Source organism: Rhinoderma darwinii, chromosome 4, assembly GCF_050947455.1.
Source record: "Rhinoderma darwinii isolate aRhiDar2 chromosome 4, aRhiDar2.hap1, whole genome shotgun sequence".
In the NCBI taxonomy this organism is placed as follows: domain Eukaryota; kingdom Metazoa; phylum Chordata; class Amphibia; order Anura; family Rhinodermatidae; genus Rhinoderma; species Rhinoderma darwinii.
In genome coordinates, this window is record NC_134690.1 from 343,749,781 (window position 1) to 343,766,548 (window position 16,768).

At 37.6% G+C, this 16,768-nt stretch overlaps 1 protein-coding gene across 1 annotated transcript in view; it reads right to left on the minus strand.

The window, feature by feature from the left end:
• Positions 1-371: 371 nt before the first annotated feature.
• Positions 372-16,768, minus strand: part of BUB1 (BUB1 mitotic checkpoint serine/threonine kinase) — a 110,009-nt gene continuing 93,612 nt past the window's right edge. The window contains exons 22-25 of the mRNA XM_075862891.1: positions 3,966-4,123; positions 2,702-2,879; positions 1,795-1,901; positions 372-616 (exon numbers count right to left, since the gene is read on the minus strand). Of these exons, the coding sequence (XP_075719006.1) occupies positions 421-616; positions 1,795-1,901; positions 2,702-2,879; positions 3,966-4,123 (639 nt within the window). The 3' untranslated portion in view covers positions 372-420. The remainder of the gene's footprint in view (positions 617-1,794; positions 1,902-2,701; positions 2,880-3,965; positions 4,124-16,768) is intronic.

Sequence of the window (16,768 nt, forward strand, 5' to 3'; positions counted from 1 at the left end):
TTGGGCTCTATTTAAAGGTTACCAGGGACCTCCATATTGTTTAATTGATTACTGCTGAGTAATATGTCTTCTCTAATCGGTCAGATGAAGTATCTTAACCCTTAAGTGTTCTGCCTACAGACTCCAGGAAATGAAAATTTCAGGTAAATTTTCCACCTCCTCATCATTATTGCACCTGCAGGTAAAAAGCCCCAAAAAAGAAAAATCAACATTCGCATCAGAGTAGTGAGAATTGCGTTACTGTGGTTAAATTTACAGTGATAATGTCCAAGTTGTGCAATGTCATTATATAACAACGTCTCTTTAATACCGTGAAAGTACAAAAACTTTTAGAAATAACATTGCTGTCCATCACAAAAACACAAAACAAAAAAAATAAAATATTTTTTTTAATGGTTTTAGGAAAAAGTCCCGTTGAGATTACTTCCTTGAAGGCTTGTTTTCTAGAAGCAGGATAACAAGTTTATTTCGCAGAGATTTTATATTTTTTGTGTACATTGTCTGGAATGTCAGAGTCAGTTTCTCGCGCAAACCTTTGAGTGGAGACGGGCTGTGACAATCGGGAATATTCAGTAATGTATGAAAAAAGTGTACCCACAATTCTCCATTTGGCTTTCTGAAATAGAAACCAGAAAAAATTAAATAAAATGTATAGGTGAGAAACAGAGCATGCGCACACGGATGCGGATTTTGTGTAACATCTTTTGCGTGTGGAATATTCCACAGCTTTTTCGCAAGAGAAATGGACATGGTGCAGAGTGAGAATCCGCACCGCAGGTCAAGTTACGCACTTCTTTTCTGCAGATTTTTTAACGCAGCGTGTGAATCAGATTTGTTGAAACCTGACTGTTGCTACTGTAATATGCTGCGTATATTCTACAACGAAACCAGTTGCGGAAAATCCACAACTAATCCGCACCGTGTACACATACCCTTTAAGACTATGTACACCTTTGAAAACAGATTTTATTTTTTTATTAAAAAGTCTCAGTTCAGCGTGATTGGTGCAACTTTCTAATTCGTTTTTATTAAAATAATTTTTACTTTGCGATACAGCTGCTTTATACAGAGCAGCTGTATCTAGCGCTTATACCTTTATCCGTCAGGTCACGGGTTCAGTGACAGCGAGTACATGTAGGATCGAGTGGTTACTGATCACATCTAAGTTTATAACTTAGATGTGATCAACAGGTGGATCCTGTGCGTCAGAGACTCAGGACCCGCTGTCACCCAACCGGTCATTGCCACTGACCCAACAGATACAGGTATCAGCGCTAGATACCGCTGTTCTGTCTACCGGATACAAAGCAGCTGTATCCCAAAGTTAATTTTTTTTTAATAAAAAAAAATAATTAAAACGCACTTTAAAATAAAAAAGGGCCTTTAAAAAAGAAAATCCGATCCAATGCATAGAATCAAAATGGTAATCGGATGTGTCATACAGGTCAAAGACGACAATGATCGCAGATCACCACTGATTTCCATAAGGAATGAGAACTATTTGAAAGAACGAAAGAGTCTTCCAACCCCTTTGCCGCTGCTCAGAGATTGCTGCAAATATGGTCAGATTTCCAGGAAGGGCAAAGGACCATTCAAATCAATAGCAGTGTTAATTGATTGTGGTGTCACATTTCCAGTAACAAATCTCTGAGCAGTGTCAAAGGAGTCTGCACGTTCTACACAGCCCTTTCCTTCTAAAAATCAGTGGTGGCCCCAGATCACAATGTTCTAAAATGACATAAAAGAAGATCATTCAGTCTGGATTTCCCCATTATTCTTTATATAATAACTAACCGTTTAAAATTGCCATCGGTCTTCCATGCTCCATTCGCTTCATGAACCTTCATGTATTTCCCAAACAGCATGCAATAAACAGTTCCCGCTACTCCAAAGTAGTCTGTCTGTAATAGGTTATACAGGACAAATATTGTATTTATTTGCAACACATACTAATAAGTAAATACAGAGCAGTCCACTGTAGGATTAAATCATACAGCGTAAAACATGATGCAGTCCACGGGGAAGGGGGATACCATTAGACGACACTTCGCATAAAACACAAAATTCAGTGCCTAACATGTCTTTAGTAGGAACTGATCTATTTGCAAGTGATGCCATTGATGTGTCAGAATGCAGTCCTGCGGCCAACGCCAATGCTTTGTATTTCATTGCATACAACATTAGAATACAATGCATTATGTATTGGCATAAGCGTTACTATGCAGGTTCACAGCATGTAGTGTGCACAGGTCAATAGGCACTGTATTTGTAGTCGGAGGTATAGCAGGAGCTGAGACACCGCCGGCCACATTCTATGCGCCCAACTTTCAGCAGAGCTAGACTAATTCTCAACCTTCTCAAATCTTGGCCAGCTAATCTGCTTTTTTTTATAAAAAAAATTTATATTAATAAATATATATTATATATATATATATATATATATATATATATATATAAAACAAAACCCAATGTGTCTGCATAGTTGACAGCACGACTATAAAAAGATTGCTTCAGATTTAGCAAGTTTGCTAGGCTGTATTTTCTAGATCAATGCTCCCAAGGTATTCAGGGAGAGAGGAGCTTCTCCTTTATAACCCTACAAGTACAACCTCATCCAAGAAAGAATATTTGAAGCTAAATGGGAAGCAGAGCCGATCAAGGGAACAAAAGCGACCTGTAGGAGAGATTCACAGCAAAGTACCTGATAATTCCACGGCTTATTGGACAGCATTTCAGTACACTGGAATCCTGATGTCTCACACTTTCCAGTGAATACTGTTCCTTTGGGAAAGAGAGTCATATCTATACTCTGTCCAAGATCAATCAGAGCCAGTCCATGGGATAAAAGGTCCAGATTACAAGTATGATTATCCATAAACCTGAGAAAATAGAACCGACATCACAGACTGCATCACATGATCTTTTTGACTGTCTGAGAGGAATAATGTGATATATCATGTGACTCCACCGTAGTTTTGTTTTTTAGGGGGGTGGGGTGGGGGGGGGGCTGTTAAGTTGGTGTAGTTCATACTTGCCTACCCTCCTTGATCATCTATGAGTGTCCCAAAATAATGGAGAACTCCCATACCCCGGCAGAGCAACTAAGTCTCCCACACTTCCAGCTCAACTTCTGATAAACAAACTCCACCACTTATATTAGGAAATTGCATTGTGAGCAATTCCACTTTTAAAATTTAAAATACAGTATATAGGCTACACAGAGTCCTAGCAAGAAAATACTCCGATGACCATATTGAAGATGTATACCACCCTAACAATTCATACTGAAAGACAAGAAAGGGGAGAGGGGAATGTGATAGAAAAATTATGTTGTATCCACACCTTCCAGTCTCCCCCTTTTGTCTTTCTGTACCGTTTCAGAATGAAGCCTTCCCAGCAATCAGTAGATTGCCGCAGATCTGGTTTCAGAAACTCATTGATCAGCTGTCATGTCCAGGGAAGCCTAGCCACTGACCGGTATGGCTAGTCATATTACATTTAAATTATTGGCCTTCCATGTAATTTATAGGTGGGCTAGGTCAGCCAGAGCAAGAGCTGCTCTGTCTCTGGCTAATAAAGAGGGTCGCAGGCAGGAGACCTCCCTCAACGGTCATCCATATGCACTAATAGGGAATCTAGACATGGGTTGTCCTCATAAGACAACCCCTTTATGTACCTTTAGGAGTGGGAGCGGTTGGAGTACTTGTGCATAGTAGTTGCAGGGATTTCCAATTGCTTGATGCTGCTCTCCAGGGGTCGACAGTAGAATGTACTCTGCAACAGCTCCTCTGATCACTCTTATTCAATGTACTGACAGCATCACAAAAATCTTTCTTGTTTTATTGACATGATGCAGGCTGTCGGCTGCACTTTTATCCTGCGGATGGTGCCAGGACGACGGCTGCGGGGAGCTTTACAGGGAGCAATTAAGGGAAATAAATGATAAAAAAGTAGCACACACTTACATTTCTCCCAGTGCAAAGTTGTCAGGCTTGATGTCACCATGGATGATACCGATGTCATGGAGTTGCTCAACTATGTATAGGATGTTGATAGTAAAATACATAACTAGCGGCACTGGCATCACTTTGTCAGTCAAGTTCTTGTACAAATTTAATGCATTCTGAAATTGCAATGACAAAAATATCAAGACCAATATTAACAGAGCAACAAGAAATTCTGTCTGGATGTTTCCCAATTTTACATAGTTATTAGAGAAACTGTATTGACATATTGGTAATGTATCCTAATATATGGCAATACCATATAATGATTAATCTTGTCGGCTCTCCTATGTCTCATGTTCTCTTGCTGTCTGAAAAGTGTCATCTAAGCCAGAATAGTATACCGTTACTAGCAAAATTTGTAATCTGTAAAACATTAAAGAGAGAAGCGCTTCATGGTGCAGAAATCTCAACGACACAGGAGATATTGGACAAAGGTGCAAGTGTTACCCGCACCTGAGATAGTTGTGCGGTATCCAGGCGCAACTCTGATTAAGCGCATAGAGGAGATGTAGTAGCTGCTGCTTCCTAGCAGATGGGACAATAGGACTCCACTGCGACGTTTCAGTGTTCAAACAGGAAAAAAATGGAAGCTGAATAGCACTACTACATCAAGATAAGAGGTCATCAAGCTAGTATAATAGTAATTCAGCTTTTAATAGGTGACGCATTTCAACACCTGACAGGCGTCTTCATCAGACCATATACATAAAAAAACAAAAACACAATGTAGTTTATAAACACAAAAAAAGCCAGACAAAAATTACGTCATGAGTTGCATAAGCCACGAGAGTATAAAACAAAAGCTCTTTTAAAAAAGGGGCATACAAACAATGATTCAGACACCAATATATATGTTGTAACGAGGTATTGTACAATAAAACAATGTGGTTGATTAAAAATAATAATAATAATAATAATATATATATATATATATATATATATATATATGTGTATGTATATATAGAGTAAAATACTAAAGTGGTAAGCCGTAATAGAAGGGAATGGGTACTACACTGTTGCGCCGTTTTATTTACTTATACCAAGTTTTTTTCCCTCCTGCCAGTGTCTTGCTCACTAAGTTAGCGTGTTGTAACCATAGTTACAAGGGGCTCAGCAGACTGCCGACGCCTGATTGGCTGGCTTCCAACTTATTATGGAGCTAGTATCCTGGCACTATGGCAACAGGTGCTTGGCCACCTGCCGGCTTCATGATTGGCTGCCTGTCTCCACACTGCTACCAATGATACTATTATATGTCCATCTCTGCGCTGCCTGATATACCAATCTCAGGTTGAGATATGGTTTTACCACAGTGTGTACCCTACTACTAGGGTCCTCTGCCCCCTTTATTTCTCGCCATTCTTTTTGTCAGAAGCAGCACCATTGCGCTGGACAGTTCTTTTTTTAATCAACCACTGTTTTATTGTACAATACCTCATTACAACATATATTTGTGTCCAAATCATTGTTTGTACACCCCTTATAAAAAAGCTTTTGTTTTACACGGTTTTAAGTGGCTTATGCAACTGCCACTCATGACTTCATTTTTGTCTGTTTTTTTGTGTTTATGAACGATTTTTTGTTTTAGGTATATGGTCTGATGAAGACGCCTGTCAGGTGTTGAAACGCGTCACCCATTAAAAGCTGAATTACTCTTATACTAGCTTGATGACCTCTTATCTTGATGTAGTAGCGCTATTTAGTTTCCATTTTCCTGTTTGAGCACGGTCACTAGTAAAATGGCTTCATATGTGGAGTTCCATAAATTGGCAGTAGGGATGCACGATGCATCGAAACTGTTTCGATGCCGTGCACCCTCAAACGGTTCGATACCGTTATTTCATGTATTTCGATACGAAGCTGTGCGGCCACACAGCTCAGTATTGTAACACATGATACAGCCATTGTCCCGCTCCTGAGTTCTGACTGGTGCGCGCGGTCAGCGTGAGGTGATGCGGACGGAGCTGCACTAATGAGTGGCGGCACTCAAGACCCAACATGGAGGGCGCACTGCAAAACACACCCATGTTCTGTCTTCAGTGCCTGTATCGACACTTATTAGTGCAGCGCCGGCTGCATCACTTCATGCTGACCGCGTGCGCACTTATTGTTAGGAGCGGGGCAATGGCTGTATTACACAACCGCAGCCCCGCTCTATAACGGCGGAGATCAGAGAAACCTCTCATCTCCGCCGCTATTCCCCTGAATGCTGCGATCACAGCTGACTGCAGCATTCAGGAGAAAATGAGAAGGGGGGATGCCCCTGGATCGCGTCACAGGGAATTCCTGTGACGCGATCGAGGGCCATACCATATATGGGCAGACAGCCCAGGGTCTATTGACGGACCCCAGGGCTGTCTTACCATATTTCATGTTGTTAGGACATACCCAAGTATGTCCTAACAACTGCCTGTGTGCTATCTGTCCACAGGCTAATGTACTGGGATATATCTGATATATGTCAGTACATTAAAGTTTAAAAATAAAGTAAAAACAAAGTATTGTTAAATTTAAAAAAAAATACACATTCACCTTTTTTACAATAAACATTAAAATAAGTCTCAATACATAAAATATTCACAGATTCAGTAATGGCGCGCGCAACAATTTTTTTGCATCATTTATGATGTGTACTCTGTTAAAAAATGAAATAAACACGGCTTTCAGTCACTTATTAATGTGAGGCGCGAGGTGCGATGAATTTAACCTCCATGTTCCTCACATTAATAGTAATTAACCCCATCATGTACCTCGCACATTAACCCATTATGACTGAGAAACATGATGGGATTAATTACTATTAATGTGAGGCGCGTTCAAAATTCATCACACGTCGCGCCTCACCTCAGAAAACGGAAGAATTTTTTTTTTTATTACTGTTGGCAAAAGTATCGAAATTAGTATCGAAATCGCAATACTAAACGAAGTATCGGTATCGAAGTCCAAATTCTGGTATCGTGACATCCCTAGTCGTGACCCTAATTGGCATTACAGAAAACTATCAGGCTCCTAAATTCATAGCGGTTAATTGGTTAAAAAGGATGATTCCAATTTACAGCAATTTCACCTATTTCCATCAGCCCCTTAGACTTTGAATGCTACAGCACCACACATTCTTAGGCCGGATTCACACGAGCGTGTGCGTTTTGCGTGCGCAAAAAACGCGCCGCTTTGCGCGCACAAAAGGTCCATAAAAGCTCTGTGTGTCATCTCCATATGATGCGTGGCTGCGTGATTTTCTCGGAGCCGGCATCATTAGGACACTGCTTTTCTGTTTCATTCACAGTAGTGACTACTGTAGTGCGCATCATGCGCGCCACACGGAAGTGCGTCCGTGTGCTGTGCGTGGTTTTCACGCACCCATTGACTTCAATGGGTGCGTGATGTGCAAAAAACGGGCAAATATAGGACATGTCGTGCGTTTTACGCAGCGGACATACGCTGCGTGAAAATCACTGACAGTCTGAACGGCCCCATTCACTAACATTTATCACCTATCCAGTGGTTTGGTAAAAAAATTAGGTCAGCTGAAAAACCTTTAAAACCCGAATCCTCCAAGACATCGAGAACTGATAAATCACCTCAATGTAACAATTTGCATGGAAAAAATTGTATAACTTAAAAGGGGTGCCCTTAAGAAAAAAGAGGGACATTGGTCTCTATAGTTGGCGACTCCAGGGTAACGCTCTTCAGACCTTATTAGGACCTCCTTAATTCTATAATTATAGTGTTAACTGATGTTATCATATTTGATATGTGGAGTTCATCTACTGTAATTTTGCCGATTGTATTAATATGCTGTAACTGTGTTTCACTGGATGAATACCAATGGGAATTTTTTGGTTTGAGCCTAACCTTTAATGTGAGATTTATTTCTTTTTTTAAGCAATTTCAGATAGTGATACAATTGTATCCATAAGGTTCGTTCACTAGCGCTTGCGCACTTTACATTGACATATGTAATAAGTTCAGATAGGACAAGGATGAGATTTAAATGGTTAATACCATCACACTCTAGTATTTATAATTTATTTTAGCATTTTCCTGGTTTTTATTTATTTTTATATTTTTATATTTATTCAAAAAATATTATGTTTAAATATTTTTGTTCCAAGTTGGGACCGGTACCCTCCTTGTCACAAGGTGTGTGCCAGGAACTGAAGCAACATGAGCAGCTGCTCTAGGAGTTCCTCTAGATGAATCTCTTGTATTTCAGCTACTGCTGCTATAGAGATGTCTGTGCAGCTCTCTTATTAGCAGATCAGCTGCTTTATCAAGCCCAGTGTGTGCCAGTAGCTGATACAGCTTGAGCTGCTGCTGCTGTGGATTCCACTGTGAGGATCTCGTGTTTAGCAACACACTAATCCTGCCTATCTGTAGTTATCTAGCACTACGCGTTTCCTTACTCATAAGTAACTCTGTGAGCCCCTGATGAATTACTGCAGAGTTAATAGATTAGACCTTCTGGCATTCCAGAGAGGTCTGTGTAGACAATGCACTGATTCTATGATCAAACGTGGACATAGTTGCTAGCCCCTGATGAATTACTGCAGAGTTACTTATGAGTAAGGAAACGCGTAGGGCTAGATAACTACAGATAGGCAGGATTAGTGTGTTGCTAAACACGAGATCCTCACAGTGGAATCCACAGCAGCAGCAGCTCAAGCTGTATCAGCTACTGGCACACACTGGGCTTGATAAAGCAGCTGATCTGCTAATAAGAGAGCTGCACAGACATCTCTATAGCAGCAGTAGCTGAAATACAAGAGATTCATATAGAGGAACTCCTAGAGCAGCTGCTCATGTTGCTTCAGTTCCTGGCACACACCTTATGACAAGGAGGGTACCGGTCCCAACTTGGAACAAAAATATTTAAACATAATATTTTTTGAATAAATATAAAAATATAAAAATAAATAAAAACCAGGAAAATGCTAAAATAAATTATAAATACTAGAGTGTGATGGTATTAACCATTTAAATCTCATCCTTGTCCTATCTGAACTTATTACATATGCCAATGTAAAGTGCGCAAGCGCTAGTGAACGAACCTTATGGATACAATTGTATCACTATCTGAAATTGCTTTTAAAAAAAGAAATAAATCTCACATTAAAGGTTAGGCTCTAACCAAAAAATTCCCATTGGTATTCATCCAGTGAAACACATATATTACTCAAGGGAAAAACCACGTATATTTACTATTGCACAGTGAATAATATGCTGTAACTCATGTAGGAGGTTAAACTTACTTTATATGCAGTCACCGGCTAGACTTATAGGGAGGTGGGAGGGTTTAGGAATAGGTGTTTTGTACAAGGTTTTGTATTAACCCCTTTAGGACACAGCCTGTTTTGGCCTTGTGGACACAGCCTATTTTTTCAAATCTGACGTGTCACTTTATGTGGTAATAACTCCGGAATGCTTTTACCTATCCAAGCGATTCTGAGATTGTTTTCTCGTGACATATTGTACTTTATGTTAGTGAAAAAATTTGGTCGATAAATTCAATATTTATTTGTGAAAAACTTCAAATTTTAGCAAAAATTTGAAAAAATTAGCATTTTTCTAAATTTAAATGTATTTGCTTGTGAAACAGATAGTAATACCACACAAAATAGTTACTAGTTAACATCCCCTATATGTCTACTATGTTTGCATCATTTTTTTTCACGTACTTTTATTTTTCTAGGACGTTACAAGGCTTAGAACTTCAGCAGCAATTTCTCATATTTTCAATAAAATTTCAAAAGGCTATTTTTTCAGGGACCAGTTCAGTTCTGAAGTGGCTTTGAGGGCCTTATATATTAGAAAGTCCCCATAAATCACCCCATTTTGAAAACTGTACCCCTCAAGGTATTCAAAACCACATTCAGAAAATATTTTAACCCTTTAGGTGTTTCACAGGAATTAAGGCAAAGTAGAGGTGAAATTTACAAATTTCATTTTTTTTGCCGAAATTCATTTCTAATAAAAAAAAATCTGTAACACAGAAGGTTTTACCAGGGAAACGCAACTCAATATTTATTGCCCAGATTCTGCAGATTTTAGAAATATCCAACATGTGGCCCTAGTGTGCTAATGGACTGAAACACAGGCCTCAGAAGCAAAGGAGCAGCTAGTGGATTTCGGGGCCTCCTTTTTTTAGGAATATATTTTAGGCACCATGTCAGGTTTGAGGAGGTCTTGTGGTAACTAAACAGCCGAAACCCCCCCAAAGTGACCCCATTTTGGAAACTACACCCTCAAGGCATTTTTCTAGGGGTATAGTTAGCATATTGACCCCACAGTTTTTTTGCAGAATTTAGTGGAATTAGTCTGTGAAGATGAAAATCACCTATTTTTCTGTGGAAACATAGAATTTTTTCATTTTTACAAGGAATAAAGGAGAAAAAGCACCCCAAAATTTTTAAAGCAATTTCTCCCGATTACGGCAATACCCCATATGTGGTCGTAAACTGATGTTTGGACGCACAGCAGGGCTCAGAAGGAAGGGAGCGCCTTTTGGATTTTGGAGCGCAGATTTTGCTGGATTGGTTTTCAGTGCCATGTCGGGTTTGCAACGCCCCGGAGGGACCAAAACAGTGGAAACCCGCCAAAAGTGACCCCATTTTGGAATCTACACCACTCAAGGAATTTTTCTAGTGGTATAGTGAGCATTTTTGCCCCTCAGGATCTTTTTTAGAGCAAGGTGACCAAAAAAACAGCGATTTTGGGGCTTTAAATTCTTTATTTATTATAGCGTTCACCGTGCGCAATAAATTACGTTTTAATTTATTCTGCCGGTCGGTACGATTACGCCGATACCATATGTGTATAGTTTTTTTTACGTTTTGCAGCGTTTGCACAATAAAATTAAGTTTCTATAAAATAATTTATTTTCTGGGACACGCTATTCTGAGCCGTAACTTTTTTATTTTTTCGTCAAAAAAGCTGTGGGAGGTCTTGTTTTTTGCGGGACGGGTTGTAGTTTTTATTGGTACCATTTTGGGGTAAACGCGCCTTTTTGATCACTTTTTATTCTATATCTTGGGAGGGGTGGTGACCAAAAAATAGCGATGCTGACAGTTTTCCGTTTATTTTGTTTGCAGCGTTCACCGTGCGGAAAAATTAACATTATAGTTTCATAGATTGGGTCGTTACGAACGCGGCGATACCAAATATGTGTACTTTTTTTTAACGTTTTCATTTTTTCCCTATAATAAATGACTTATTATAGGAAAACAAAACCTTTTATTTTTACACTTCTATAAAACATTTTTAAAGTACAGTGAAGTTTACCGCTCAGACGGCACTGGTAACAGTCCAATATCATTCAGTATAGACACTCTCTCCCAGAAAAATGCAGTGGACAGTCCGCAATCCAATGAGGGTGTGGATGGTAATTCTTATCCTTGTAGTTCCACCAAGCTCCTTATCGTCTCCCTCCACATTCAAAGAACTCCTGGTAGGAAAAGGATCTTATGTCTCTAATAGATGGAAAAAGGAAGACACATAGTGCAACACCCTCTGAAAAAGATTGCTCCACGCCAAGTTTAATCCATACTCACAGAAGTAACAAGAAATAAAAGCATCAAGGTAAGTAAAAATCTTTAAAATTTCTAGGCGGCACGCCAAACACTCTCGCCCGACCCTGGGTTTCGCCCTTCCGGCTTCCTCTGGGGCATGTGTGACGTGTCTAATTAACAAGTTTATATAGCCGCATATCATTTAAATTTACATAAATTTACATACATAAAAAATGGTTAAAAAAAAAAAACATATACACCCACAATGATCTCTGCAATATATAGAGATAATCTGATCTTACCATCATAATCGTATACATATATATACACACTTTTATTATTTTTATATAAATGCCTAATCTCTTTAAAAAGTAAAAAAATATATATAATATATTATGCTAAACAAGCCTATTTGCCACCTTTATAGTTGGTTAGATTCCACATATCATCCCATATCCATTATATTGATTTTTATTTATATTTTATCAGTTGTTTTATATTTTTTCTGTCTCTAATTTTCCACTTAGTCTGAACTGTGGCCAATCTCTAAAGCTTCCAGAGCTTCAGTGAGCTGCAGCTAATCAGAACAATTAAGTTCTGCTGAGACAAGATCCCTTGGTCATAATGCTATGTGTGAACAAGTCTCTTACTAATACTATACATAGGGCATTTTTTGGCATAATTGTTTTCATAACATGGAACTACAAATATGGACCAGAATATCTATCAGATGGTATCTCACCAATATTAATAAATACTTGTATAAACAAAACAAAAAAAAAAACAAAAAAACATTTTTATAAAAAACACTTCAATTCGAAGTCTGAATTGAGTCCTAAGGGCTGAAGCGTTTTTAATTGATAGATCCAAAAACTTTCTTGCTTGCTCATTTTTTTAATAAAATCCTCCCCCCTCCAATGATTATCAATTGTCTCAATAGCAAAGAATTTAGTGTCCTTGGGATCTTTATGGTGGAATTTACAATAGTGTGCTGACACACTATGGTCCATCTTGCCTTTTCTGATGTTATTACAGTGTTCTGCTATTCGAGTTTTCAATTTGCGGGCTGTACGTCCTACATATAACTGCCCACAGGGACACTGCAATAAGTATATAACCCCTTTAGTATTACACGTTGTAAAATGTTTGATCTCATATTTTCTTTTATTTTCGGCATCCATGAAAAAGGTAACATTCCCCTTTCTTTTATTATACCCCACTTCTTTACAAGCTTTACACTTGTTACAGGAAAAAAATCCTTTTGTCGCAATAATTGGTTTTGTAGGAGCTTTTATAAAACTATGAGTAATTTTATCCTTTATATTAGGTGCCCTACGATGTACAATACTAGGATTTTTGGGCAACCTAGATCCTATAACAGGATCGTTCCTTACAATATGCCAATTTTTTCTAATAATATTTCGTATCAATGAAGAACTTGTGGAATATGTGGTAATGAACGGAACCCTTAATGTTTTATCATTATCATCAATTCTCTTTGTATGAAAATTATCAATTTTTTTGATGTTATCGCCAGAATGGACTGCGATTTCTTCTCTAACCTCCTTCAATGCTGACGACACCCTCTGTTCCTCATAATTCCTTTCTATCAAACGAGATTTAATAATTTGTGACTGTACATCAAAGTCCTCTATTTTTGTACAGTTTTTCTTTATCCTTTTAAACTGCCCTTTTGGGATATTCCGAAGCCAAGGTTTAAAATGGCAACTTGAACATTCAATATAACTATTACAGTCAGTAGGTTTGAAATAATTTTTGGTGTATAGTACATTGTTTTCTATAAAAATTTCCAAATCCAGAAAGCTAACTCTATTTTTATCATACTCTGAAGTAAAGGTCAGATTACATTTATTGTTATTAATATAATCTATGAAAGTTAATAAATTCTCTGTTGTTCCTTCCCAAATGATAACCACATCATCTATGTAACGTTTGTACAACTTTATGAATTCACAGAAAGGATTATTACTAGAGTAAATAAAAGAATCTTCCCAGCCTGCCAGGTACAGATTTGCATAACTTGGTGCAAATTTAGCGCCCATAGCAGTACCGGCAGTCTGAAGGTAATAGTCTGAATTATACCAGAAATAATTCTTCTCTAAACTAAACCTAATGAGGTCTATAATAAAACGACCTTGCTCAGGAGTCATATTTTTATCCATACCAAGAGTATGTTCTACAGCCTGTATCCCTAATTCGTGGGGTATACAGGTATACAATGATGAGACATCGCATGTGCATAAAATAGTGTCTCTATTGACATTCACGGTTTTTAACTCCTCGATTACATGTGTGGAATCTTTCACATGGGATCTACTAGCAACAACATATTTTTGCAAGAAACAATCAATATACTCAGAAATGCGACTAGTTAGCGAATCTATTCCGGCTACAATTGGCCGACCTGGCGGATTGGTCTTGTTCTTATGAACTTTAGGTAAGTAATAAATTACAGGGATCTTGGGATGTTTTATATTTAAATATTCAAATTCACGGTCATTTAGAATCCCCCTCTTTTTTGCATCCAGAAGGAGACTCTCCAGTTGTTTTTTGAAAACTTCGGTAGGATTATTCTTTAGTTTTTTATAGGTAACACAGTCTGACAGTAATCTTTTCATTTCAGTGTGATAATCAGATTTATTTAAAATAACAATCCCCCCCCCTTTATCCGCAGGTTTTATTACCACCTTAAGATCTTTTTCTAAATCTCTCAACGCTGTTTCTTCTGCGGAGGTTAAATTCTTTCCTTTATTCTTCACACTTATCAGATCCAATTGGTTGAGTACAACCTTTTTAAAAGCCTCAATACAATGGTTGTTGCTAATAAGGGGTATGAATCCTGATTTATCACGTAAATGTGTGTGGTTATATTGGTCTTTATGTCCTTCAAAGACTGTCTCTTTATGTGTGACGTTATCTCTACTATTTTTTATAGCGAAATGCTTCTGGAGGTTGAGGGATCGAATGAACTTGTGTACGTCAATGTATGTTTTACATTTATTCATGGATTGTGAGGGTGCAAATTTAATCCCTTTACTTAGAACTCTATAGTGGTCATCTGTGAGTGTTTTATCACTCAAATTGAATACTCCTTTTTTACTCAGATCTCCTTCTGTTTTTTTGGGGGAACAGTCACCCCTTCTATTCTTTGTCCTTTTGCCTCGTCTAATTTTCTTTTTAGCGGCGTCAGTCTTTCCCCTTGAAAATGATTTTCTTTCTGGGGTATTAAATTTTGCGATTTTAATAACTGGTGGGGAAAATTTTTTGGATTAATACCATGATTCATGTTGCCTGGTTGTAATGAGGGTATGTAAAAAAGAGGGGGATTCTAAATGACCGTGAATTTGAATATTTAAATATAAAACATCCCAAGATCCCTGTAATTTATTACTTACCTAAAGTTCATAAGAACAAGACCAATCCGCCAGGTCGGCCAATTGTAGCCGGAATAGATTCGCTAACTAGTCGCATTTCTGAGTATATTGATTGTTTCTTGCAAAAATATGTTGTTGCTAGTAGATCCCATGTGAAAGATTCCACACATGTAATCGAGGAGTTAAAAACCGTGAATGTCAATAGAGACACTATTTTATGCACATGCGATGTCTCATCATTGTATACCTGTATACCCCACGAATTAGGGATACAGGCTGTAGAACATACTCTTGGTATGGATAAAAATATGACTCCTGAGCAAGGTCGTTTTATTATAGACCTCATTAGGTTTAGTTTAGAGAAGAATTATTTCTGGTATAATTCAGACTATTACCTTCAGACTGCCGGTACTGCTATGGGCGCTAAATTTGCACCAAGTTATGCAAATCTGTACCTGGCAGGCTGGGAAGATTCTTTTATTTACTCTAGTAATAATCCTTTCTGTGAATTCATAAAGTTGTACAAACGTTACATAGATGATGTGGTTATCATTTGGGAAGGAACAACAGAGAATTTATTAACTTTCATAGATTATATTAATAACAATAAATGTAATCTGACCTTTACTTCAGAGTATGATAAAAATAGAGTTAGCTTTCTGGATTTGGAAATTTTTTTTTATAGAAAACAATGTACTATACACCAAAAATTATTTCAAACCTACTGACTGTAATAGTTATATTGAATGTTCAAGTTGCCATTTTAAACCTTGGCTTCGGAATATCCCAAAAGGGCAGTTTAAAAGGATAAAGAAAAACTGTACAAAAATAGAGGACTTTGATGTACAGTCACAAATTATTAAATCTCGTTTGATAGAAAGGAATTATGAGGAACAGAGGGTGTCGTCAGCATTGAAGGAGGTTAGAGAAGAAATCGCAGTCCATTCTGGCGATAACATCAAAAAAATTGATAATTTTCATACAAAGAGAATTGATGATAATGATAAAACATTAAGGGTTCCGTTCATTACCACATATTCCACAAGTTCTTCATTGATACGAAATATTATTAGAAAAAATTGGCATATTGTAAGGAACGATCCTGTTATAGGATCTAGGTTGCCCAAAAATCCTAGTATTGTACATCGTAGGGCACCTAATATAAAGGATAAAATTACTCAGTTTTATAAAAGCTCCTACAAAACCAATTATTGCGACAAAAGGATTTTTTTCCTGTAACAAGTGTAAAGCTTGTAAAGAAGTGGGGTATAATAAAAGAAAGGGGAATGTTACCTTTTTCATGGATGCCGAAAATAAAAGAAAATATGAGATCAAACATTTTACAACGTGTAATACTAAAGGGGTTATATACTTATTGCAGTGTCCCTGTGGGCAGTTATATGTAGGACGTACAGCCCGCAAATTGAAAACTCGAATAGCAGAACACTGTAATAACATCAGAAAAGGCAAGATGGACCATAGTGTGTCAGCACACTATTGTAAATTCCACCATAAAGATCCCAAGGACACTAAATTCTTTGCTATTGAGACAATTGATAATCATTGGAGGGGGGAGGATTTTATTAAAAAAATGAGCAAGCAAGAAAGTTTTTGGATCTATCAATTAAAAACGCTTCAGCCCTTAGGACTCAATTCAGACTTCGAATTGAAGTGTTTTTTATAAAAATGTTTTTTTGTTTTTTTTTTTGTTTTGTTTATACAAGTATTTATTAATATTGGTGAGATACCATCTGATAGATATTCTGGTCCATATTTGTAGTTCCATGTTATGAAAACAATTATGCCAAAAAATGCCCTATGTATAGTATTAGTAAGAGACTTGTTCACACATAGCATT